The sequence below is a fragment of the Ranitomeya imitator genome, chromosome 7 (assembly GCF_032444005.1).
Source record: "Ranitomeya imitator isolate aRanImi1 chromosome 7, aRanImi1.pri, whole genome shotgun sequence".
Lineage (NCBI taxonomy): Eukaryota > Metazoa > Chordata > Amphibia > Anura > Dendrobatidae > Ranitomeya > Ranitomeya imitator.
Genome location: NC_091288.1, coordinates 208369485 through 208396772, shown reverse-complemented (window position 1 = coordinate 208396772; position 27288 = coordinate 208369485). Strand labels below are relative to the sequence as shown.

General features: G+C 45.7%; 2 protein-coding genes across 5 annotated transcripts in view; one reads left to right on the top strand and one right to left on the bottom strand.

The window, feature by feature from the left end:
• CHTF18 (chromosome transmission fidelity factor 18) overlaps nucleotides 1-10555 on the bottom strand; it is a 33842-nt gene extending 23287 nt beyond the window's left edge. For 2 of the 4 annotated variants that reach the window (XM_069734624.1, XM_069734625.1), the window contains exons 1-14: nucleotides 10418-10555; nucleotides 8198-8413; nucleotides 5354-5495; nucleotides 4804-4999; nucleotides 4573-4668; nucleotides 4333-4385; nucleotides 3040-3193; nucleotides 2743-2955; nucleotides 2321-2418; nucleotides 1872-1995; nucleotides 1486-1622; nucleotides 1100-1193; nucleotides 902-1000; nucleotides 544-674 (exon numbers count right to left, since the gene is read on the bottom strand). In XM_069734624.1, the coding sequence (XP_069590725.1) occupies nucleotides 544-674; nucleotides 902-1000; nucleotides 1100-1193; nucleotides 1486-1622; nucleotides 1872-1995; nucleotides 2321-2418; nucleotides 2743-2955; nucleotides 3040-3193; nucleotides 4333-4385; nucleotides 4573-4668; nucleotides 4804-4999; nucleotides 5354-5495; nucleotides 8198-8413; nucleotides 10418-10541 (1877 nt within the window). In that variant the 5' untranslated portion in view covers nucleotides 10542-10555. The remainder of the gene's footprint in view (nucleotides 1-543; nucleotides 675-901; nucleotides 1001-1099; nucleotides 1194-1485; nucleotides 1623-1871; nucleotides 1996-2320; nucleotides 2419-2742; nucleotides 2956-3039; nucleotides 3194-4332; nucleotides 4386-4572; nucleotides 4669-4803; nucleotides 5000-5353; nucleotides 5496-8197; nucleotides 8414-10417) is intronic. The other 2 variants (XM_069734626.1, XM_069734627.1) reach the window with 1 other exon arrangement.
• A 78-nt stretch (nucleotides 10556-10633) lies between these two features.
• Nucleotides 10634-24969, top strand: RPUSD1 (RNA pseudouridine synthase domain containing 1). Its single transcript, XM_069734623.1, has 6 exons — nucleotides 10634-10710; nucleotides 17181-17379; nucleotides 17452-17575; nucleotides 17652-17754; nucleotides 17935-18036; nucleotides 22707-24969. Exons 2-6 carry the CDS (start codon nucleotides 17198-17200, stop codon nucleotides 23078-23080), a joined length of 885 nt encoding a protein of 294 aa, XP_069590724.1. The 5' UTR covers nucleotides 10634-10710; nucleotides 17181-17197; the 3' UTR covers nucleotides 23081-24969.
• Nucleotides 24970-27288: the final 2319 nt, after the last annotated feature.

The window sequence follows — 27288 nt, the reverse complement described above, 5'->3', positions numbered from 1 at the left end:
GTAGCTATGAGGTTTTGATTGCTCCTAGCGTTTTATTAGAGCCCTATGGGTTAATTTTATACTTTACTTTTTTTAGTTCCTTCACATGACTTGGCAACCCATAATCATGTTACAAGGAAAGATGATGGTTGGGTGAACAGGCGGACCCTTGGACCGCATTCTTTAAATGCTATCAGAGATTGGCAGCAGATTTTAAAGGGTTAACAGCAGCAGCAGGCAGAGCACAGCTCCAGTTGCTGAAGTTGGATGGGTAACAGCCAATCTTCTGGGTATGTACCAGTCCTTCCAATGTCAGGAAGGGGCTAAAGGGGCTTTCCAAAATTGTAAAGTCATGGAAAATAGCTAGAAAATGTAATCAACTGATGAGCAGAAGGAATATATAGCCTGGAAATAAAGTTGGCCACAGCACGGATTCTATAAAGACCACATTGAAGTGAATGGCGGGTGGTTGTGGCACCGCTTACCATGAAGGATAAACTGGTGGCATAAGCTAGTGATGTACCCCTTTAATACACGTTCATGCACGTTGCTACCAGTTGATACCTTTGGACTTTAGGAAGCTGGAAGATTTCCTGCCATACAGAGAACAAGCCCTTGTTCTGATCTTTCAGCCCAATCTTCATTGTCTGGACCGTCCGCATGTTCAGTTCTTTTTTTCCTTTGCCATGTAGAAACTGAGAATAGGAAACCGAAGTGTTATTAAATGAGCACCACTCCTGAGCACCAAAAACAAAAAACAACCTATAGTAGCAAGCACCACCCCGAGGGATCTATCCTATAGTGCTACAAGTCAGCCCCATGTAAGGAAGCATATAAACTACACAGAAATTCTAAACTTATTAAGGGCACGTTGTAAGTATAGGAAGCAGCATTGAGGGGTACCCTGTTGTCGCATACGTACCTGCAAAGTATTAATACAGGACCTAATATCGTTATCAGTCTTCTCACACAATGCCATCAGGGCCCCTGTGTCAGCTTTCATGCCCTGTTTAAGGGTGATCTGAAAAAAAAAAAAAAAAAAAGGCAAAAGCTGGATGTGAACCATTTCTATAGCAAAGTACATTAAACAAGAGCCGTTCTATAGCAGTGATGATCTAACCTCATACAACCTTTGTACGAGCCTGGAGGGCAACGTCTGGGGGAAATTCAACATGAACGCCTGCTGCCTGAGCTGCCGCAGAGACGGCACGTACCTGCACAGAAGAGAGGTGACATAACCAGAGGGATAACCTCAATGGGGTTGTCCACTGAAAACAAGTTATCACCCATCCACAGCGATAAATTATTGAGCAGCGGGGTCCGACTGCGGGAACGGTAATGGGACACTTTAATCCCTGTTAGAAAGGAGCAACAGTGGACAAGTTCGACAGCTGCTCCATTCACTACCTATGGGGCTGCGAAGCGGCAGCTTTTTCTGCCACCATCGTAAAAGGAGTATGAAAGAAAAGCTCAATGCATAAAGAAGTTCTTATAGAGGATACTAACTGGTCATTACAAATACAGATGATCGGTCTGAGCATCAGACCTCCATCTTTCTTTTTCTTCTTGGTTGCAGCAGCTTCACCCTCCGCATCCTTGCCGTCTTTACGGTTGATTAAACTTAGCAGCATATTGATGGAGACCTGGAGAGAAAAGAGGAGCAATAAAGTAACCACAATCTGAACACATCTGCCACAATCCTCTTACAGATCAGTCCGTATATCCACATATGGGCCGGATAACCGCACATTCATGTCTTAGCAAAATCAGACAGCAGTAATGATGCGGGTCTCACTTCGGCAAGTGACTGATTTTTCTCTTCATGAATCAGGGACTTTGAACTTGCCAGATCTATAAAGTCACAGATTTTTTTTTCTTTCTCTTTCACTTACTGTAGGGGCGCCATCAATTTCATCAATAACCAAACAGTTCGGACGCTCATCAATGCCCAGCACAGATTTCATTTGTGTTGCAGCTTCAATTCTCGTTCTGAAAATCTCCGGACTTCGGTCATCGCTGCAATTTTGAACACAAAATAGTTTTATCAAACACCTAAAGGGCATCACCTCCACATGGCAAACCGGGAGTATATTTTCTGCTGCAGATCCAATCCACATTACCGGCGTTTGACCCAAATCTCAATAGCCCGCCACAAAACGTGAAAGATTGTCTTTTTATTCTACAGACTTCATCCAACGCACAGGGCGAAGTGCGAGTCAAATACGCCCCTTTTCCCACAGCAATTTTAAATACAGTTTCACGTTGCAAAAAACATAAATGATCCAACAAATATTTGGTATGTCTGCAGTCTTGTATTGTGTGACAACATATCTGTGCTCACCTGGCGTTCATCTCCACCACATTGTAACCAGCATGTCTTGCTATTATATGGGCCAGTGTAGTTTTCCCCAGACCAGGAGGACCACAGAGCAAAGTGACCTAACCCAAAAAAAAAAAAAAAAAAAAAGAGGCATTAATATTTTTCATTAAAAATCCAACTTCCTGGTCAGACACATAAAAGTCACCAGTGCTACAAGGAGTTGCTGCTTCTGGAAGTGATTTTGCACTGAGGCGTAGTTATTACAGAATATAGTGGCAAAAACAAAGCACAATCGCAGAGTGTGAACATGGCCTTAGGAAGCCCCTTTTTTTCTCCCCAATGTCAATGCAGCTTCAAGCTCCTGCTACCGATCTGTAGATCTCGGGACATTTTTGCAGCCATTTTTATAATGTGAATTTCAGACGTCTTCACACATCCTTTACCTTGTTCTTGGGCCTGTTGTGCTGATCTAGTTCTGCCTCCAGAATCTCTTCTGTGATCTGGGCTTTGCTCTTCCACTTTCCGGTCGTTTCCTTCTGGAACTTGTTGTTCACTCTCTGGTCCGGCATCGCCTTTGGCTTCTTCACCGTCTTTTCTTTACCAAAAACTACAGTGTCCCATAATTTTAACCACTTCAGAAGGCAGCGATTCGTGTACTGAAGGAGATAAGTAAGGAGGAGGGGATTAATAACCAAATGCGGGCGATATTTCGTTATATATATATATGACTTGACACTTACATCATCGCTCAGCAGCTCAGTGTAATGTCTTGGGGTGTATCTGTCAACCCATAGATTTTGTGTGGACACATCATCCTCATCATCTTCCTCTTCTTCCTCTGCACAGACCGGCTCTAAAGTTTCACTTTCCGCGTCTTCTAATGCATTCATTTGGCTGCAAACAGAAGCAAAAAAGTATATTAAATTATAAAATGTCCATAAGAAACTAGATTTATGCATCTAATGAAGACAAGATTGGTGGTTTACATGCCCAATCAGGGACCCCCACACCCACTCCTCAACAAGGCAGCACAGAGTCAGGCTCTGTTTAGATGGCTCCTGTCCTGGAGGATTTGGGTTTTCTTTTAATTACGTGGATGGCTGAAAGATCACCATGCGATGCATTTGCCCCTCGTTCGTAGATGCAGGAAAAAAGCCCCATAGACGGCTCATGAATCAAATCGAGCCTCCATGTGTAATGGGGAGACTGGCAAGAGCTGCCACCGAATAAGCGTCCACATGTATGGGGGAGACGGGAAAGAGCTGTTGCCGAATGAGCGTTCATGTGTACGAGAGCGATAGCTGTCGCCAAATGAGCGTACATGTACAGGTACAGTTAAGTCCATATATATTTGGACAGAGACGTTTTTCTAATTTTGGTTATAGACATTACCACAATGAATTTTAAGCAAAACAATTCAGATGCAGTTGAAGTTCAGACTTTCAGCTTTCATTTGAGGGTATCCACATTAAAATTGGATGAATTGTTTTGTTTAAAATTCATTGTGGTAATGTCTATAACCAAAATTAGAAAAATGTTGTCTGTCCAAATATATATGGACCTAACTGTATATGGAGGAGAGATAGCAGCCATCGAATGCACGTCCATGTGTATGATGGACATGGGAGAAATAGCTGTCACCGAATGAGTGTAAGTGTGTATGGGAAAGACCGGACAGATCACCGTCGTCGATTGAGTGTCCACGTTTACGGGGGAGACAGCTGTCACTGAATGAGCGTCCATGTATGTGGGGGAGACGGGAGAGAAAGCTGCCGCAGACTGAGCATCCATGTATATGGGGGAGACAGGAGAGAAAGCTGCCACAGACAGAGCATTCATGTATATGAGGGAGATGGATGTCTGCTAAACAAGGGTCCATGTGAATTATGGAGCCGGGAGAGATAGTTACTGACTGAATGTGTGTCCATGTGTACTGAGGAGTCAGTTGTGGTAGTTACTGGCTAAGTGTCATGTGTATGGGGGAAGTAGGGAGAAATGGACGTCACCAGCACAGCACCTTTGGGTCTGGTTACCTGCTCAGCATCTCTGTAAGGCGCTGGGATTCCTCTAGCACTTGCCTTCTGCGCTGAAAGACAAGAAAGGTCTCAGTCGACGTATGTTACACCAAGAGCTGCCTGCAGAAATCGTAACAAGTCTCGTCCATGAATCTAGACACTTTGGGAAATATTTATATTCTTTTATGGCTAGCGCCAGGGATGTCGCTTACTTCAAAGATCTACTTAGTAGAAGCCCCGGATCTGTTCGTTGTTTACCTCATCAGCAATTTGCTCCTTTAGGTAGGAAATCGGGATGCCCAGTAGATGAAGCTGCTGTTCACTTCTCCAACTGAGGCCTGCAATTTTAGTATCCTAAAAAAATATGAAAATGTAAAAAAACACACACACACAAAAAAAAAAAAAAAAAAAAAACACGTAAATCTAAAGTTTTGGACATTATGTCGTAAAGAGGCCCGGTGGCTAGTTTTTTCATTAAGGATTACTTACCTGAACCCCAGTCCCATCCTCGTCATCTCTCAATGTCATGTAAACTCTGGTGCCATCACTAGAAGTCACATTGATGTAGTCCTCTAGCACCGGCGGCCGCTGCAGGACGCGCTTCTGCTCAGTTTTGGTTGGTGTGACTTGCAGAGGAGCCATATCACTGACCTCAAGGGCATCGCAGCTCAGAAACTTCAGATGTCTGTTAGAAGTGGGGGGAATAAAATAAAACTATTATATATGCACATTGCTCACCCTCCCCAGGTCCAGTGAGTCTCTACCATAGCTATCGGTCTGTTTTTGTCTGCAGCACTGATGTCATGTTAACAGAGCTGCAGCCAATCAGTGAGCTCAGCAGCTCTGCAGAGTTTAAGGCACAATCTGATGAACTCATCTGATTGTCTGCAGAACTGCAGACACTAGATACAAAGAGCAGCGGCAAAGACAGAGCTGGACCTGCAGGCTGTCACAGCATGCTGGGAGTTGTAGTTCTGTAACAGATCAGAGATCACCAAGATAAGTTTATCTCCAAATGAGAACACGGGAATCTTTGTACCTTTCCTGCTTTTTCTGTGTAAGATCGGGTGATGGAGGAGGAGTGATGTCATCACTTATTTCTGGGCTAGGATCAGATCGATTTGTCGCTCCAAAGTCTAGCTTCTTAACAGCTTCCATTTTTGGGCGCTTTGCTTTGGGCGCTATAGAAAGGATGAAGGCGACAGAAAGGATGAAGGCGAAAGAAAGGATGAAGGCGAAAGGAATAGAAAATTAATTTTTGCTTATATTCCCAACCATTTCCGAGATCTCTTCTGCTGAGGGGTTTGTCTCAGAGAGGATTTTCTGGACAGAATACCAATATAATACGTGGAGCACAGCAGAAATATACAGTGTTTCGCCCCAAAATAAGCCCTAGCATGATTTTTCCGATTTCTTGAAGTATGCTGAACATACAAGCACTACCCCAAAAACAAACCCTAGTTGTGGTTCAATAAGAAAGTGTCCAGGCAGCTAAAAAAGTTAAAGAATACAGCAGGACCCTTCACCAAAGGCAGACACCAAACAATTAGTCGGAGAGTGCAACTGCAGATTGGGTACCAGTATCATTCCGATCCTGAGCGCTCAGTTTCTGGTCACCAAGCGGACCTGACAGAATTATGTGTGGGAGCTCATCCACTGGTCATCTCTACCGTAATTGTTTGGGGGTCTGGTGAGTGCGATTCTTTTGGGGGTAAACCGATATTAACAGTCAGCCCAAGTACATAGACAATAATAATTGTGAATAATAATTGTGAATTTAAGTATGCAATTTAGCCATAGTAAATACGGTATGTATCAAACACTATAGGACTGGTATATATGGTTCTGCATCATGAGAGCAGCGGAGCAGATAAGATGTGCAACTGAACAAGTAATAGGATTAATACAAAATGTATTAAAATATAAATATACCAATTAGCCACTAGATGGCAGCACATAAATAATTCATCAAATGATGAAACCTACACTATCCAAAAGGCTCTATGTCATATAAGTGTTAACACCTAAATGTCCAAAAGGAATTTTACTTATTTGATGAATACTCCACTCAGGGTTTCTAGTTTATATGTTCATACCTTTCCCTATATATTATGTGCTACTGGCTAATTGATATTTTAATATGCCTTTTTTTTTTTTTTTTAATTAAATAAATTGTATTTTATCAAACCGTTAATACATTTTCCTTTGGGGACTGTTCATAGAATATAAAACATCCGCTGTATTTTTGACTACCGTATATACTCGAGTATAAGCCGAGATTTTCAGCCCATTTTTGGGCTAATAATACTCACCTGCTCCTGGCACGGTCCCTGCAGGTCCCTGGTTCTCCCGGCGCTGCAGCTTCTTCCTGTATTGAGCGGTCACATGGTACCGCTCTTTACAGTAATGAATATGCGGCTCCACCTCCCATAGGGGTGGAGCAGCATATTCATTACTGTAATGAGCGGTACCATGTGACCGCTCAATACAGGAAGAAGCTGCAGCGCCGGGGAACCAGGGACCTGCATGGACCGTGCCAGGAGCAGGTGAGTATAACGGGGAGGGGAGGGTTTCGCGATATTCACCTCTCCTCATTCCAGCCACCGCTCCATCTTCAGCGTCTTCTGCAGTGACGCTCAGGTCAGAGGGTGCGGTGAAGAATACAAGAAGAAGCTGCAGCGCCGGGGAACCAGGGACCTGCATGGACCGAGCCAGGAGCAGGTGATTATAATGGGGAGGGGGAGGGCTGCGCGATATTCACCTCTCCTCGTTCCAGCCACCGCTCCTTCTTCAGCGTCTTCTGCAGTGACGCTCAGGTCAGAGGGTGCGGTGACGTGGTTAGTGCGCGCCCTCTGCCTGAACATCAGTGCTGAAGACGGAGCAGCGGCCGGAAAGAGGAGCAGGTGAATATTTAAAGTGCCGGGGGCCTGAGCGCCGAGTACGTGATTTTTTTTTTTTTTATCGCAGCAACAGCAAATGGGGCAAGTGTCTGTATGGAGCGTCTATGGGGCCATAATTAACGTTTGTGCAGGATTATATGGGGAAAATATTTTTATGGAGCATCTTATGGGGCCACAATTAACATTTGTGCATAACTGTATAGGGCAAATATCTCTATGGAGCATCTTATGGAGCCATAATCAACGTATGTGCAGCATTATATGGGGCAAATGTTTCTATGGAGCATCTTATGGGGCCATTATTAACCTTTGTGCAGCATTATATGGGGCATATTTTAATATGGAGCATCTTATGGGGCCCATCATGAACTGTATGGAGCATTATATGGGGCTCATGATTCAATATGGATATTCAAAAACACTGAACCTACTGATGTCTCAATTAATTTTACTTTTATTGGTATTTATTTTTACTTTTGAAATTTACCGATAGCTGCTGCATTTCCCACCCTAGGCTTATACTCGAGTCATTACGTTTTCCCAGTTTTTTTGTGGCAAAATTAGAGGAGGGGGAGGGAGGGGGGTCGGCTTATACTCGAGTATATACTGTAACTGGATTTCAGTAAAACGCTTGCCTTCTGCCTGCTCTGTGCTGTGTACTGCAGGCTGCTGAATAAGTTAACTGAGGATCCATCAGTGAGCTCCTTCTGATAGGTTTCTTTCCTGAGCTCCTCTCAGCTGATTTATGACCATGAATAGGAAACAAAAAAAACTTCTAGAGGCAGAACGGAGACAAATCTTAAGTGAAACCCGATAGTAAGAGTTATATTTTAGCCCCAAACAAATGCGTTTACGCCAGATCTGATCTGACTTTTCACACGGAGTTGCAGAAATCTACTTCCTGCGATTACGTGCAGACTGTGGATGGATTTCAGCACAGAATCCACGTGAAGGGTGAGCGGTGGCGGATGTTTGTGACGTACTGAGCGGCAGCTCGTAGAGGCTGTCGGACGCCCCGTCCTCGTCTGACAGGTGAAGGACGGCGGCTTCTCGCTTCTTACGCTCCTCGGCTGGGCGGGCGCCATTAACGCTGCGGGCGCTGGCTCCTGTGTGATCGGCGGAGGTGATCGCCTCTTCGAACGACGGCTTGTGGCGGAGCTGCGATGCTTTTGCTGCAGGTCGGGAAGGCGGAGGGTCTTCTGTCAACACAGCAAAATAACGAGTCACATGGATGTCACCGGCATGTACAAGACCGCTGCTGCCAGTCAGGGAACAGAAACATGCACCATCAGCAGCCGCAGAACTACCGCTCCCAGCGTGCCCACACAGCAGCCGCAGAACTACCGCTCCCAGCGTGCCCACACAGCAGCCGCAGAACTACCGCTCCCAGCGTGCCCACACAGCAGCCGCAGAACTACCGCTCCCAGCGTGCCCACACAGCAGCCGCAGAACTACCGCTCCCAGCGTGCCCACACAGCAGCCGCAGAACTACCGCTCCCAGCGTGCCCACACAGCAGCCGCAGAACTACCGCTCCCAGCGTGCCCACACAGCAGCCGCAGAACTACCGCTCCCAGCGTGCCCACACAGCAGCCGCAGAACTACCGCTCCCAGCGTGCCCACACAGCAGCCGCAGAACTACCGCTCCCAGCGTGCCCACACAGCAGCCGCAGAACTACCGCTCCCAGCGTGCCCACACAGCAGCCGCAGAACTACCGCTCCCAGCGTGCCCACACAGCAGCCGCAGAACTACCGCTCCCAGCGTGCCCACACAGCAGCCGCAGAACTACCGCTCCCAGCGTGCCCACACAGCAGCCGCAGAACTACCGCTCCCAGCGTGCCCACACAGCAGCCGCAGAACTACCGCTCCCAGCGTGCCCACACAGCAGCCGCAGAACTACCGCTCCCAGCGTGCCCACACAGCAGCCGCAGAACTACCGCTCCCAGCGTGCCCACACAGCAGCCGCAGAACTACCGCTCCCAGCGTGCCCACACAGCAGCCGCAGAACTACCGCTCCCAGCGTGCCCACACAGCAGCCGCAGAACTACCGCTCCCAGCGTGCCCACACAGCAGCCGCAGAACTACCGCTCCCAGCGTGCCCACACAGCAGCCGCAGAACTACCGCTCCCAGCGTGCCCACACAGCAGCCGCAGAACTACCGCTCCCAGCGTGCCCACACAGCAGCCGCAGAACTACCGCTCCCAGCGTGCCCACACAGCAGCCGCAGAACTACCGCTCCCAGCGTGCCCACACAGCAGCCGCAGAACTACCGCTCCCAGCGTGCCCACACAGCAGCCGCAGAACTACCGCTCCCAGCGTGCCCACACAGCAGCCGCAGAACTACAGCTCCCAGCGTGCCCACACAGCAGCCGCAGAACTACAGCTCCCAGCGTGCCCACACAGCAGCCGCAGAACTACAGCTCCCAGCGTGCCCACACAGCAGCCGCAGAACTACAGCTCCCAGCGTGCCCACACAGCAGCCGCAGAACTACAGCTCCCAGCGTGCCCACACAGCAGCCGCAGAACTACAGCTCCCAGCGTGCCCACACAGCAGCCGCAGAACTACAGCTCCCAGCGTGCCCACACAGCAGCCGCAGAACTACAGCTCCCAGCGTGCCCACACAGCAGCCGCAGAACTACAGCTCCCAGCGTGCCCACACAGCAGCCGCAGAACTACAGCTCCCAGCGTGCCCACACAGCAGCCGCAGAACTACAGCTCCCAGCGTGCCCACACAGCAGCCGCAGAACTACAGCTCCCAGCGTGCCCACACAGCAGCCGCAGAACTACAGCTCCCAGCGTGCCCACACAGCAGCCGCAGAACTACAGCTCCCAGCGTGCCCACACAGCAGCCGCAGAACTACAGCTCCCAGCGTGCCCACACAGCAGCCGCAGAACTACAGCTCCCAGCGTGCCCACACAGCAGCCGCAGAACTACAGCTCCCAGCGTGCCCACACAGCAGCCGCAGAACTACAGCTCCCAGCGTGCCCACAGCAGCCGCAGAACTACAGCTCCCAGCGTGCCCACAGCAGCCGCAGAACTACAGCTCCCAGCGTGCCCACACAGCAGCCGCAGAACTACAGCTCCCAGCGTGCCCACACAGCAGCCGCAGAACTACCGCTCCCAGCGTGCCCACACAGCAGCCGCAGAACTACAGCTCCCAGCGTGCCCACACAGCAGCCGCAGAACTACAGCGGCCCCTCACCGTCCAGCTCGGCCAGGACCTCCAGCTCGGAGGCGAACTGCTCCTCGTAGTCATCCTCTATCCCGTACAGGTCGTACTCGTCCATGTCCCTCACACAGACGCCGCCGACATTCCCGCCAAACATCCACTTCCGGGTTAGCGCATTCTGGCAGTCACATGACCAGCAGGCTTCTGGCGTCTGATTGGCTGCGGAGGGGAGAGCATGCCTGGGATTGGCTAGAACGCACCCGGCGTGGTGTAGAGTAGAGCGGGGAGGGCAGAAGACGGGAGGGAGGAAGACGGAGCGGACGTCGGTGTGTAACGTACTGTGTGTGTGATACTGTGTAATGTGTGTGATGTACTGTGTGTATATTGTACTATGTGTGTGATGTACTGTGTGTATATAGTACTATGTGTGTGATGTACTGTGTGTATATAGTACTATGTGTGTGATGTACTGTGTGTGTGATACTGTGTAATGTGTGTGATGTACTGTGTGTATATTGTACTATGTGTGTGTGATACTGTGTAATGTGTGTGATGTACTGTGTGTATATTGTACTATGTGTGTGTAACACGGTGTAATGTACTGTGTGTATATAGTACTATGTGTGTGATGTACTGTGTGTATATAGTACTATGTGTGTAATGTACTGTGTGTATATAGTACTATGTGTGTGATGTACTGTGTGTGTGATACTGTGTAATGTGTGTGATGTACTGTGTGTATATAGTACTATGTGTGTGTAACACGGTGTAATGTACTGTGTGTATATAGTACTATGTGTGTGATGTACTGTGTGTATAATAATGTGTGTGATGTACTGTGTGTATATAGTACTATGTGTGTGTAACACGGTGTAATGTACTGTGTGTATATAGTACTATGTGTGTGATGTACTGTGTGTATATAGTACTATGTGTGTGATGTACTGTGTGTATATAGTACTATGTGTGTGTAACACGGTGTAATGTACTGTGTGTATATAGTACTATATGTGTAATGTACTGTGTGTATATAGTACTATGTGTGTGATGTACTGTGTGTATAATAATGTGTGTGATGTACTGTGTGTATATAGTACTATGTGTGTGATGTACTGTGTGTATATAGTACTATGTGTGTGTAACACGGTGTAATGTACTGTGTGTATATAGTACTATGTGTGTAATGTACTGTGTGTATATAGTACTATGTGTGTGATGTACTGTGTGTATAATAATGTGTGTGATGTACTGTGTGTATAATAATGTGTGTGATGTACTGTGTGTAACACGGTGTAATGTACTGTGTGTATATAGTACTATGTGTGTGTATATACTACTATGTGTGTAATGTACTGTGTGTATATAGTACTATGTGTGTAATGTACTGTGTGTATATAGTACTATGTGTGTGTAACACGGTGTAATGTACTGTGTGTATATAGTACTATATGTGTAATGTACTGTGTGTATATAGTACTATGTGTGTGATGTACTGTGTGTATAATAATGTGTGTGATGTACTGTGTGTATATAGTACTATGTGTGTGATGTACTGTGTGTATAATAATGTGTGTAATGTACTGTGTGTATATAGTACTATGTGTGTGATGTACTGTGTGTATAATAATGTGTGTGATGTACTGTGTGTATAATAATGTGTGTGATGTACTGTGTGTATAATAATGTGTGTGATGTACTGTGTGTATAATAATGTGTGTGATGTACTGTGTGTGTAACACGGTGTAATGTACTGTGTGTATATAGTACTATGTGTGTGATGTACTGTATGTATAATGTGTGTGATGTACTGTGTGTATATAGTACTATGTGTGTGTAACACGGTGTAATGTACTGTGTGTATATAGTACTATGTGTGTGATGTACTGTGTGTATATAGTACTATGTGTGTAATGTACTGTGTGTATATAGTACTATGTGTGTGATGTACTGTGTGTATAATAATGTGTGTGATGTACTGTGTGTATATAGTACTATGTGTGTGATGTACTGTGTGTATATAGTACTATGTGTGTGTAACACGGTGTAATGTACTGTGTGTATATAGTACTATATGTGTAATGTACTGTGTGTATATAGTACTATGTGTGTGATGTACTGTGTGTATAATAATGTGTGTGATGTACTGTGTGTATAATAATGTGTGTGATGTACTGTGTGTGTAACACGGTGTAATGTACTGTGTGTATATAGTACTATGTGTGTGTAACACGGTGTAATGTACTGTGTGTATATAGTACTATGTGTGTGTATATACTACTATGTGTGTAATGTACTGTGTGTATATAGTACTATGTGTGTGATGTACTGTGTGTATAATAATGTGTGTGATGTACTGTGTGTATATAGTACTATGTGTGTGTAACACGGTGTAATGTACTGTGTGTATATAGTACTATGTGTGTGATGTACTGTGTGTATATAGTACTATGTGTGTGATGTACTGTGTGTATAATAATGTGTGTAATGTACTGTGTGTATATAGTACTATGTGTGTGTAACACGGTGTAATGTACTGTGTGTATAGTACTATGTGTGTAATGTACTGTGTGTATATAGTACTATGTGTGTAATGTACTGTGTGTATATAGTACTATGTGTGTGATGTACTGTGTGTGTGATACTGTGTAATGTGTGTGATGTACTGTGTGTATATAGTACTATGTGTGTAATGTACTGTGTGTATATAGTACTATGTGTGTGTAACACGGTGTAATGTACTGTGTGTATAATAATGTGTGTGATGTACTGTGTGTATATAGTACTATGTGTGTGTAACACGGTGTAATGTACTGTGTGTATATAGTACTATGTGTGTGATGTACTGTGTGTATAATAATGTGTGTGATGTACTGTGTGTATAATAATGTGTGTGATGTACTGTGTGTGTAACACGGTGTAATGTACTGTGTGTATATAGTACTATGTGTGTGTAACACGGTGTAATGTACTGTGTGTATATAGTACTATGTGTGTGTATATACTACTATGTGTGTAATGTACTGTGTGTATATAGTACTATGTGTGTGATGTACTGTATGTATAATGTGTGTGATGTACTGTGTGTATATAGTACTATGTGTGTGTAACACGGTGTAATGTACTGTGTGTATATAGTACTATGTGTGTGTAACACGGTGTAATGTACTGTGTGTATATAGTACTATGTGTGTGATGTACTGTGTGTATATAGTACTATGTGTGTAATGTACTGTGTGTATATAGTACTATGTGTGTGATGTACTGTGTGTATAATAATGTGTGTGATGTACTGTGTGTATATAGTACTATGTGTGTGATGTACTGTGTGTATATAGTACTATGTGTGTGTAACACGGTGTAATGTACTGTGTGTATATAGTACTATATGTGTAATGTACTGTGTGTATATAGTACTATGTGTGTGATGTACTGTGTGTATATAGTACTATGTGTGTGATGTACTGTGTGTATATAGTACTATGTGTGTGTAACACGGTGTAATGTACTGTGTGTATATAGTACTATGTGTGTAATGTACTGTGTGTATATAGTACTATGTGTGTGATGTACTGTGTGTATAATAATGTGTGTGATGTACTGTGTGTATAATAATGTGTGTGATGTACTGTGTGTGTAACACGGTGTAATGTACTGTGTGTATATAGTACTATGTGTGTGTATATACTACTATGTGTGTAATGTACTGTGTGTATATAGTACTATGTGTGTGTAACACGGTGTAATGTACTGTGTGTATATAGTACTATATGTGTAATGTACTGTGTGTATATAGTACTATGTGTGTGATGTACTGTGTGTATAATAATGTGTGTGATGTACTGTGTGTATATAGTACTATGTGTGTGATGTACTGTGTGTATAATAATGTGTGTAATGTACTGTGTGTATATAGTACTATGTGTGTGATGTACTGTGTGTATAATAATGTGTGTGATGTACTGTGTGTATAATAATGTGTGTGATGTACTGTGTGTATAATAATGTGTGTGATGTACTGTGTGTATAATAATGTGTGTGATGTACTGTGTGTGTAACACGGTGTAATGTACTGTGTGTATATAGTACTATGTGTGTGATGTACTGTATGTATAATGTGTGTGATGTACTGTGTGTATATAGTACTATGTGTGTGTAACACGGTGTAATGTACTGTGTGTATATAGTACTATGTGTGTGATGTACTGTGTGTATATAGTACTATGTGTGTAATGTACTGTGTGTATATAGTACTATGTGTGTGATGTACTGTGTGTATAATAATGTGTGTGATGTACTGTGTGTATATAGTACTATGTGTGTGATGTACTGTGTGTATATAGTACTATGTGTGTGTAACACGGTGTAATGTACTGTGTGTATATAGTACTATATGTGTAATGTACTGTGTGTATATAGTACTATGTGTGTGATGTACTGTGTGTATAATAATGTGTGTGATGTACTGTGTGTATAATAATGTGTGTGATGTACTGTGTGTGTAACACGGTGTAATGTACTGTGTGTATATAGTACTATGTGTGTGTAACACGGTGTAATGTACTGTGTGTATATAGTACTATGTGTGTGTATATACTACTATGTGTGTAATGTACTGTGTGTATATAGTACTATGTGTGTGATGTACTGTGTGTATAATAATGTGTGTGATGTACTGTGTGTATATAGTACTATGTGTGTGTAACACGGTGTAATGTACTGTGTGTATATAGTACTATGTGTGTGATGTACTGTGTGTATATAGTACTATGTGTGTGATGTACTGTGTGTATATAGTACTATGTGTGTGTAACGCGGTGTAATGTACTGTGTGTATATAGTACTATGTGTGTGTAACACGGTGTAATGTACTGTGTGTATATAGTACTATGTGTGTGTATATACTACTATGTGTGTAATGTACTGTGTGTATATAGTACTATGTGTGTGATGTACTGTGTGTATAATGTGTGTGATGTACTGTGTGTATATAGTACTATGTGTGTGTAACACGGTGTAATGTACTGTGTGTATATAGTACTATGTGTGTGATGTACTGTGTGTATAATAATGTGTGTGATGTACTGTGTGTATATAGTACTATGTGTGTGTAACACGGTGTAATGTACTGTGTGTATATAGTACTATGTGTGTGATGTACTATGTGTATATAGTACTATGTGTGTGATGTACTGTGTGTATATAGTACTATGTGTGTGTAACACGGTGTAATGTACTGTGTGTATATAGTACTATGTGTGTGATGTACTATGTGTATATAGTACTATGTGTGTGATGTACTGTGTGTATATAGTACTATGTGTGTGTAACACGGTGTAATGTACTGTGTGTATATAGTACTATGTGTGTGTAACACGGTGTAATGTACTGTGTATATAGTACTATGTGTGTGTAACACGGTGTAATGTACTGTGTGTATATAGTACTATGTGTGTAATGTACTGTGTGTATAATAATGTGTGTGATGTACTGTGTGTATGATACTGTGTAATGTGTGTGTAACACTAATGTGTCTGATACTGTGTAATACTGTGTGTATGTAATGTGTGGGTAATACTGAGTGGTGTATGTGATATGTGTATGTAATACTGCGTAATGTGTGTGTGCTTCTATATGTGTAATGTGTGTATATATGTACAGTGTATGCAATGTGTATAATGTAGGTGGTGTATATTATATACATGTGTGCTGTGTATGTAATATCCGCCTGTATATTCCTTGTTCTTATTGGAATGTGCACATTGTAGATTAAGGCTGAAGGCAGCAAAATCAGCAAGAGACAAGGAGTAAAGAAACATGTGAAACACACCGAGCAGCTTCATCATGTGGTCCCCTGGATTGACTTCCAAATAACCTTTATGCCTCATCCAGAGCTTATTTGGGGAAGCGGCGACTGTTGAGTTTGGCAGGTGTAGTGTTGGTACACGGCTCCATACAGTGCTGAGCCTTATTCCACAACTGTTCTAAGTGAGAATATGGCAAAATCCACTCAACTAAGTAAAGAGAAACAACAGTCAATCATTATAAGACATGATGAAGATCAGTCAATCCAGAAAATTGCTAAAACATCGAAGTCATGAAAATCATCAGTCTCTTTGATGAAACTGGCTGTTCTGAAGACTCGCCCAGGAATGGAAGACCAAGCATTACCTCTGCTGCAGAGGATAAGTACGTCAGAGTTACCAGCCTCAGAAAACGAAAATGTGAAGGCCTTCAGATAACAGCCCTTATAAATGACGCACAGACATTACCTCAACCGACCGCCATGTTGTCTGGTTTTTGCTTAGTGGGATCATCACTTGTGTTCTTACAGAACAATGACCAAAACACTCCCGGGATATGTAAGTACAATGTGACCAAGAAGAAGAAGAGGGATGGATCCTGCGTCAGATGACATGGCCTCCAAAATGATCCATCCTCAACCCTACTGAGATGGTTTGGGATGAGTTTGGATGCAAGGTGGAGGCGCAACCTCATGCACTTCTGGGGACCCCAAGAAGACTGTCGGAAGCCATTCTAGGTGACGACCTGATGAAGCTGCCGGAGAGAACGCCAATGGTGTGCAAAGCATGGTTCGCATGTGTTTCTTTTACATTTTTGTTCCTTGTGTGATTTTGCTGCCTTCAGTCTGAATTTACAATGTGCACAATGCAAAAAGAACAAGGAGAACCATTGTGTGAACAAGTGTCCAGACTTCTGGCCGTAGCTGTATATATAACGTGTGCACTCTCTGAAGGTATTTCTCATCCCCTCCTGTCTTGTGTTGCTATCCCCCCAGCGGGTCCCTTCGTGTCCATGGAGCCGGGCAGTATAGAGACGTTGTCCCTCCTGCACCAGAGCTCCGACTTCCTGGTGGTGAACAAGCACTGGGACATCCGCATAGACAGTAAGATGTGGTACGAGAAGCTGACGGTGCAGCGACAGCTCAAGCACTGCTTCCCCGAGCTCGCCGACCCCGACACCTACTACGGGTTCAGGTGAGTTCTAGTCCAGAGAGTCCGCCTCATTATTGGGTCCGTATAGGTTTATCGTATCTCATGGTCTCGCAGGTTCTGCCATCAGCTCGACTTTTCGACCAGCGGAGCCCTATGTGTCGCCCTCAACAAGGAAGCCGCGGGGCGGGCGTACAAGTGCTTCAAAGAGCGGACGGTCACCAAGGCGTACCTGGCCCTGGTGAGGATGAACTCTCCTCGCATCCTTTTCCATTGCGTATGTATTCACACCGGCTCACGCCGCCTCTTCTGTTCAGGTCAGGGGCTTCGTAGCAGAAAGTCGCATGACCATCACCCTGGCCATAGGCAAGAACACGCAGGACGGACTCACACACATGATGTGCGTAGAGGGGACGGAGGGTGAGTACTGATTGTCCGTGACTTTGTCAGTAAAGTTGGTTGAAGAGAATACATCGGGTTTATTCTGCTGTTATCACGTTAGTGCGCAATATAACCTTAATGACATCATTAAAATGGGATTCCTTAAAGGGGCTGTCCACCTATTTATAGCCAGTTAGTGAATTGTCCTGTCTTCCCCAGGGTGCAAGAATTCCAAACCTTGTCAGACGGACCTCCTCGTGCTACAGCGTGGACTATACAAAGGAGACCCGGTGACTAAAGTCTTATTACAGCCTCTGACAGGTGGGTAGCAAAGGGGTCTTTAAAGGGGTTTTCCCGTATTGGAATTGCTAAAACGCTCCTTAATTTAAAGGGGTTTTTCAGCACAAATCAGAGCCACTTGCTTCCGGCGCAAATGTTATTACGATGCCACTCGCTTCCAGTGCTGAGCATGCAAGCGTCTCGGCGAGTGTGCATGGAAACACCACTATACTTTACTCGCTGTTTCCAGGTCTGGAACTGAGTGCACAGCCGGTGTCATATTAACAGCGCTGCAGCCAATCAGTGAGCTAAGCAGCTTTACTCCGGGTGTCTGCAGGAGACGCTCAGAGCCACTAAACCCAGTGACGTCACATCACATGACAATAATAACCACGTGGAGACTGCACAGGACCCTTTAATGTCAGTGGCTCTGGATAAACCCCTTTAATGATTGCTGGAGACCTGACCAACACCAGTCATGAGAATAAGGCTCTACAGCACTGCTCTGTTCAAGTTGATGCGGCCATGCTTGTGCCAGATGGTCAGGAGCGAGTTGATGCTGCCATTCTGTGCAGCCAGATTGTCATGTGCAAGTTGATGCTGCCATGCTGTGCAGCCGGATGGTCAGGAGCTAGTTGAGCTAGTTGATGCTGCCATGCTGTGCAGCCGGATGGTCAGGAGCTAGTTGATGCTTCCATGCTGTGCAGCTGGTTGGTCAGGAGCGAGTTGATGCTGCCACGATGTGCAGCCGGATGGTCAGGAGCGAGTTGATGCTGCCATGCTGTGCAGCTGGTTGGTCAGGAGTGAGTTGATGCTTCCATGCTGTGCAGCCGGATGGTCAGGAGCGAGTTGATGCTTCCATGCTGTGCAGCCGGATGGTCAGGAGTGAATTGATGCTTCCATGCTGTGCAGCCGGATGGTCAGGAGTGAGTTGATGCTTCCATGCTGTGCAGCCGGATGGTCAGGAGCTAGTTGATGCAGCCACGCTGTGCAGCTGGATGGTCAGGAGCTAGTTGATGCTGCCACGCTGTGCAGCTGGATGGTCAGGAGCTAGTTGATGCTGCCATGCTGTGCAGCTGGATGGTCAGGAGCGAGTTGATGCTGCCACGCTATGCAGCCGGATGGTCAGGAGTGAGTTGACGTTGCTATGCTGTGCAGCTGGATGGTCAGAAGCTAGTTGACGCTGCCATGCTGTGCAGCCGGATGGTCAGGAGCTAGTTGATGTTGCCACAATGGGCAGCTGGATGGTCAGGAGCTAGTTGATGCTGCCATGCTGTGCAGCCGGATAATCAGGAGCTAGTTGATGCTGCCACACTGTGCATCAGGATGGTCAGGAGCTAGTTGATGCTGCCACGCTGTGCAGCAGGATGGTTAGGAGCTAGTTGATGCTGTCATGCTGTGCAGCCGGATGGTCAGGAGCGAGTTGATGCTGCCATGCTGTGCAGCTGGATGGTCAGGAGCTAGTTGATGCTGCCACGCTGTGCAGCCGGATGGTCAGGAGCTAGTTGATGCTGCCACGCTGTGCAGCCGGATGGTCAGGAGCGAGTTGATGCTGCCATGCTGTGCAGCTGGTTGGTCAGGAGCGAGTTGATGCTGCCATGCTGTGCAGGTGGTTGGTCAGGAGCGAGTTGATGCTTCCATGCTGTGCAGCCGGATGGTCAGGAGCGAGTTGATGCTTCCATGCTGTGCAGCCGGATGGTCAGGAGCAAGTTGATGCTTCTATGCTGTGCAGCCGGATGGTCAGGAGCGAGTTGATGCAGCCACGCTGTGCAGCCGGATGGTCAGGAGCGAGTTGATGCTGCCACGCTGTGCAGCCCGATGGTCAGGAGCGAGTTGATGCTGCCACGCTGTGCAGCTGGATGGTCAGGAGCTAGTTGATGCTGCCACGCTGTGCAGCCGGATGGTCAGGAGCGAGTTGATGCTTCCATGCTGTGCAGCCGGATGGTCAGGAGCTAGTTGATGCTGCCACGCTGTGCAGCCCGATGGTCAGGAGCGAGTTGATGCTGCCACGCTGTGCAGCCGGATGGTCAGGAGCGAGTTGATGCTGCCATGCTGTGCAGCTGGATGGTCAGGAGCTAGTTGACGCTGCCATGCTGTGCAGCCGGATGGTCAGGAGCTAGTTGATGCTGCCACAATGGGCAGCTGGATGGTCAGGAGCTAGTTGATCCTGCCATGCTGTGCAGCCGGATAGTCAGGAGCTAGTTGATGCTGCCACACTGTGCATCAGGATGGTCAGGAGCTAGTTGATGCTTCCATGCTGTGCAGCTGGATGGTTAGGAGCTAGTTGATGCTGCCATGCTGTGCATCAGGATGGTCAGGAGCTAGTTGATGCTGCCACGCTGTGCAGCCGGATGGTCAGGAGCGAGTTGATGCTGCCATGCTGTGCATCAGGATGGTCAGAAGCTAGTTGATGCTGCCATGCTGTGCAGCCGGATGGTCAGGAGCTAGTTTATACTGCCATGCTGTGCAGCTGGATGGTCAGGAGCGAGTTGATGCTGCCACGATGTGCAGCCGGATGGTCAGAAGCTAGTTGATACTGCCATGCTGTGCAGCCGGATGGTCAGGAGCTAGTTGATGCTGCCATGCTGTGCACCTGGATGGTCAGGAGCTAGTTGATGCTTCCATGCTGTGCAGCCGGATGGTCAGGAGCTAGTTGATGCTGCCATGCTGTGCATCTGGATGGTCAGGAGCGAGTTGATGCTGCCATGCTGTGCAGCCGGATGGTCAGGAGCTAGTTGATGCTGCCACGCTGTGCAGCCGGATGGTCAGGAGCTAGTTGATGCTGCCACGCTGTGCAGCCGGATGGTCAGGAGCTAGTTGATGCTGCCACGCTGTGCAGCCGGATGGTCAGGAGCTAGTTGATGCTGCCACGCTGTGCAGCCGGATGGTCAGGAGCTAGTTGATGCTGCCACGCTGTGCAGCCGAATGGTCAGGAGCTAGTTGATGCTGCCACGCTGTGCAGCCGGATGGTCAGGAGCTAGTTGATGCTGCCACGCTGTGCAGCCGGATGGTCAGGAGCTAGTTGATGCTGCCATGCTGTGCAGCCGGATGGTCAGGAGCTAGTTGATGCTGCCACGCTGTGCAGCCGGATGGTCAGGAGCTAGTTGATGCTGCCACGCTGTGCAGCCGGATGTTCAGGAGCGAGTTGATGCTGGAGCCGGATGGTCAGGAGCGAGTTGATGCTGCCACGCTCTGCAGCCGGATGGTCAGGAGCTAGTTGATGCTGCCACGCTGTGCAGCCGGATCTTCAGGAGCGAGTTGATGCTTCCATGCTGTGCAGCCGGATGGTCAGGAGCTAGTTGATGCTGCCACGCTGTGCAGCCCGATGGTCAGGAGCGAGTTGATGCTGCCACGCTGTGCAGCCGGATGGTCAGGAGCGAGTTGATGCTGCCATGCTGTGCAGCTGGATGGTCAGGAGCTAGTTGACGCTGCCATGCTGTGCAGCCGGATGGTCAGGAGCTAGTTGATGCTGCCACAATGGGCAGCTGGATGGTCAGGAGCTAGTTGATCCTGCCATGCTGTGCAGCCGGATAGTCAGGAGCTAGTTGATGCTGCCACACTGTGCATCAGGATGGTCAGGAGCTAGTTGATGCTGCCATGCTGTGCAGCTGGATGGTTAGGAGCTAGTTGATGCTGCCATGCTGTGCATCAGGATGGTCAGGAGCTAGTTGATGCTGCCACGCTGTGCAGCCGGATGGTCAGGAGCGAGTTGATGCTGCCATGCTGTGCATCAGGATGGTCAGAAGCTAGTTGATGCTGCCATGCTGTGCAGCCGGATGGTCAGGAGCTAGTTTATACTGCCATGCTGTGCAGCTGGATGGTCAGGAGCGAGTTGATGCTGCCACGATGTGCAGCCGGATGGTCAGAAGCTAGTTGATACTGCCACGCTGTGCAGCCGGATGGTCAGGAGCTAGTTGATGCTGCCATGCTGTGCACCTGGATGGTCAGGAGCTAGTTGATGCTGCCATGCTGTGCAGCCGGATGGTCAGGAGCTAGTTGATGCTGCCATGCTGTGCATCTGGATGGTCAGGAGCGAGTTGATGCTGCCATGCTGTGCAGCCGGATGGTCAGGAGCTAGTTGATGCTGCCACGCTGTGCAGCCGGATGGTCAGGAGCTAGTTGATGCTGCCACGCTGTGCAGCCGGATGGTCAGGAGCTAGTTGATGCTGCCACGCTGTGCAGCCGGATGGTCAGGAGCTAGTTGATGCTGCCACGCTGTGCAGCCGGATGGTCAGGAGCTAGTTGATGCTGCCACGCTGTGCAGCCGAATGGTCAGGAGCTAGTTGATGCTGCCACGCTGTGCAGCCGGATGGTCAGGAGCTAGTTGACCCTGCCACGCTGTGCAGCCGGATGGTCAGGAGCTAGTTGATGCTGCCACGCTGTGCAGCCGGATGGTCAGGAGCTAGTTGATGCTGCCACGCTGTGCAGCCGGATGGTCAGGAGCTAGTTGATGCTGCCACGCTGTGCAGCCGGATGTTCAGGAGCGAGTTGATGCTGGAGCCGGATGGTCAGGAGCGAGTTGATGCTGCCACGCTCTGCAGCCGGATGGTCAGGAGCTAGTTGATGCTGCCATGCTGTGCATCTGGATGGTCAGGAGCAAGGTGCTTTGTTTTATCAGCCACTTTGGCTACAGGTAGATTCACGCCTTGAGACCATGCTTTTTTTTGTGGGGTAGCCATTACCATTCTAACTACCATTTCCTTGACTTTCAGGCCGTACCCACCAGCTGAGAGTCCACTGCAGCGCCCTGGGTTACCCCATCGTAGGCGACTTTACCTATAGCTTTAAGACCGACACGGACCCCTACAGAATGATGCTTCACGCGTACTACCTCCGAATCCCCACCGACCGAGAGCTCATTGAAGTCACAGCACCCGACCCTTTCTGTCCAGATCTGGACCCCAGTTGGCTGCCCGCAGACACCATCCGTAGCCTCAGTGATGCCATGACGGAAATCGTCAGCAAGCAGGTGGAGTCAGGTAGCAAGAAAGAAGTGCAGAAGCCACCAGAGAGACCGCGCAAGGAGGCGACGGAGCGGGAGAGAGCTGCGTGTGAGCAGTGGTTGGCGGAGTGGGCCGGTGAATGACCCGCTCTGTCCCTGGTAATGCTTTACTGTACCCGCCATCATGCCCGGGTAACATGGCAGCAGTAGTTCAACCTCTCACAGCTTCTAAGCATCTACCTGTCACAGCAGATCACCAGCACAATGGCCTCCACAACTGCTGGGGAAGAATGCGCAGAAGGGGGAGAAAGTGCTGTAGACTGTAGGACCAACCCGAACTTGCAGCTTCGTAGATCCCTGTGGAGATTTTATTTTTGAGGGTAATTCCTGTGATCTACTAATGTCTTGCCCATTTTTAGCTTTCTATAGGGTTTGTATAGCTTTGTCTGGCGTGTCCCTTTAAGCATGCCACCCAAGTGACAACCAATATGGCCTCCATTACTCTTATCACCCAACTTTCCCAGACTATCATTTTACCTTGTTATATCGCTCCATGACGAGGTATTTAACCCCATCACCACCTGGCGATTTTTCCCTTTTTGCACTTTTGTTTTTTCCTCCCCTTCTTCTCTGAGCCATAACTTTTTTTTTTTTTTTCCCGTCAATATGGCCGTATAAGGGCTTGTTTTTTACGGAACGAGTTGTACGAATTTTACCATATAGTCTACTAGAAAACAGAAAAAAAAATTCCAAGTGCGGCAAAATTGGGAAAAAAAAACTGCAGTCCCACTATTGTATTTTTGTTTTTTATTATTTACCACGTTCAATATATTATAAAATTGACCTGACATGATCCCCCAGGTCAGTACGAGTACGCAGATACCAAACATGTAAAGGTTATTTCTTTATTTAAATGGTGAAGAAAAAAAAATCCAAAATTTGTAAGAAAAAAATAATGGCTTACGTCGCCATTTTCCGAGACATTTTTCAGGGATCTGGGGCTGGGTGAGGGCTTATTTTTTGCGTCCCAAGCTGCCGTTTTTATTGATACCATATTGGGGTAGATATGATGTTTTGATCTCCTGTTATTGCATTTTATTGCTGTGTTGGGGCTGCAAAAAAAATTAATTCTGGCGTTTCGATTTATTTATTTTTTTTCACGTTGCGCCGTTAACCGATCGAATTAATTCTTTTTCTATCTTGATAGATCGGACATTACTGAGCGCAGCGATATCAAATATGCGTGTTATTATTATTTTATTTTCAGTGGGGCAAAAGGAGGTAATTTTAACTTTTGTGGTATATAATTTCTTAATTTTTATTTTTTTTTTACTGTTTTTAATAGTCCCCTTAGGAGACTTGAAGCTGCGATCATCCAATCGCCTGTGCTTTACATACTAGTGCATCAGCACTGCTATAGGTAGCAAAAATCATCATCTCCCATGAACGTCGGCCACGAGCCGGCGTTCATGCGAGATCTTCTGCAGACCCCTGGCTGTTATGCCAACCCATTGGTGCACAGTGATCATGTGACGCAAATCGATGGTCAGGATCAATGGCGCACTTCCTCCCGGCGCTTCTTTAATGCCGCTGTCATTTACATCATTGACGGTCAGTATTGCCTATCACTATATAGGCTTTTAGCACGTCTCCTATAGATGGCGGGCCAGGAAAACCCTTCTTCACCTTTTTGTGGTTTGTACAAGGTCGGGCCTTATTCAACAGATCTGGCTTTGTTGCCAATAGCAACCTAGCAGAGCTCAGCTTTTCTTTTTACCAGAGTGACCAATCAGAGCACAGCTTTCATTTTACCTCAGCAGTGAAGGTCGTCCCCTTTCCTGTCAGTCCGGCCATTCTTTGCACACAGCAGTGGTGCTGTGTGTGACTGAAAAACATGGCGTTTTGTGATAATGGAGGCCAACGTACACACAGGGTCATTCACAGAGACACTAGACTGTTCTACTGGGCAATTTCAGGATCTTTCCATTCTAGTAATGGGTCATATATATAGTTCGGTGCCAAAGTGAATAGTTAAAAAATAAAGTAAAAAAAATATATATATATGGTGTGTGTATATGTGTGTATATATATGTGTGTGTGTATATATATATATATATATATATATATATATATATATATATATATATATATATATATACCGCGTATGTTTTATATATGTGTATATATATATGTATATATATATATGTATGTATGTATGTATATATATATATATATATATATATATATATATATATATATATATATATACCTATTCACCCCCTTCTTCGCCATTAAAAAAGAAGGAATTGAAAAAAGAAAAGTATTGGCATTGCCACATCAAAAAATATAAATTTATTCTGTATGGTAAACATGGAAGAAAACACCTGAACTTGCATTTTTTATATTGCCTCAATGTCCCCCAAAGATGCTATAAAAGAGATTAAAATGTTGTTTATACCTTAAAAATGGTATAAAAAAAAAAGTACAATCAAAACATGAGCAATCCAGCTCAACGAACTTGTGAACAAACTCCTGCTTTATTCACCAAGAGGTGCTCAGCAGAGGATAAAACGACATCAGCGTTGACCGTTACATGATATGCGACATCGATGCGTTTCAGGCGACTTCGTGCCCTTTTTCGTGATCAAAAGGAAAATTTTTGTTGCCCATTGCAAACCAATCACGGGCCTAGCACGCACTAGTTTTGGACGGGAGACCATCGCTAACATCTCCGCAGGCTGTAATTTGGTACATGGTGATGTCATAGAGAACTCAGGGGGGAGAGGGACACCGACGAGAGATGTGTATATATTTTTGGTAAAAGATGACGAATATTTCTATTTAATCTCAGATGTTCTATTTATTTATATCGTTATTTATTCCATCCGCCTTTCAATGTTGCTGCTATTTTATCGTTTTTTGGTTTGTTTTTTGTACTCTTCTTATTTTATGTGAGTTTATGATTCATTTTGTTTTTGTGATTTGTAAAATTTTAAATGTGTAGGAAAAAAAAAAAATAAGAAATGTGAATAAATTCAATTCATTGACCAATGTCTTTATATTTTGGTTCCCTAAAAGGGGACCTGGTCAGTTTTTCTTGAATCAACCATACGGTTCCAGAGATATGGGCTCTTTTTATTGCTACCTTTTTATAATTTTTACAGGGGGCGTGGTTCACAGGATCCTCTAGGGCGTGTCTTTTGGATGCTTTGCATTACTGCCTTGTGAGCTCCGCCCCTTTAGTAAAAAAAAAAAAAAGTAGCACAAAATAAAAAAGGCCTCATATCTTTAAAACGTATGGTGGATTTAAAGGGGACTCGCGGGAACAGCTGGAATAACATAAGAGTAAGAAGTGTCCACTTTTGAAATCAAGTGAATTTTAAAGGGGAATTACACTACCATGAGACGGGCACCTAGAAATGTGAACAAGTCCTGACCATGCAATGATTACTTATATCATTGGGTGTTGAAAATAAAATATTGTAGCTTCAGAGTTTTCATTTTCACAAGGTGGAGTAGGAGAAAACAGATTCCACAATTTTGTTATGCACAACAATACCTCATATGTGAGTACGGGAGAGAAGCACAAACTTTCCGCTCCATAAATTAAGTGAGAAGTTGCAAGAAAAAAGAACCCAAGAGCTACAGCTCAGACTCTAAAGGCCTCGGCATGTTATATGTTCAAATTCATGACAGTACAACTGGAAAAAGGCTGAAGATGTGAGAGAAGATTATTTACAAGTGGAAAACATTCCAGACAGTTGACAATCTTCCTAGCAGTGTCCTTTCCCAGGTCTCAATATACAATGCTCAGAGAAGTTTCAAGAAAAAAAGAACCCAAGAGCTACAGCTCAGACTCTAAAGGCCTCAGCATGTTATATGTTCAAATTCATGACAGTACAACTGGAAAAAGGCTGAAGACGTGAGAGAAGATTATTTATAAGTGGAAAACATTCCAGACAGTTGACAATCTTCCTAGCAGTGTCCTTTCCCAGGTCTCAATATACAATGCTCAGAGAAGTTTCAAGAAAAAAAGAACCCAAGAGCTACAGCTCAGACTCTAAAGGCCTCAGCATGTTATATGTTCAAATTCATGACAGTACAACTGGAAAAAGGCTGAAGACATGAGAGAAGATTATTTATAAGAGGAAAATATTCGAAACTGTTGACAACCTTTCTACAAGTGTCTATCCCAGCAAGTTCACTTTAAGGTCAGACTATACACTTATCCAATAAAAAGATGCAAATGCCAGGAAATTCTCTGTTTTGGTTATTACATTTCCCCAAAAAATGCAATTAAAGACAATCAAAGCGTTTTTGACACCAAAGAAAATAAACATCCCTCAAAGCTA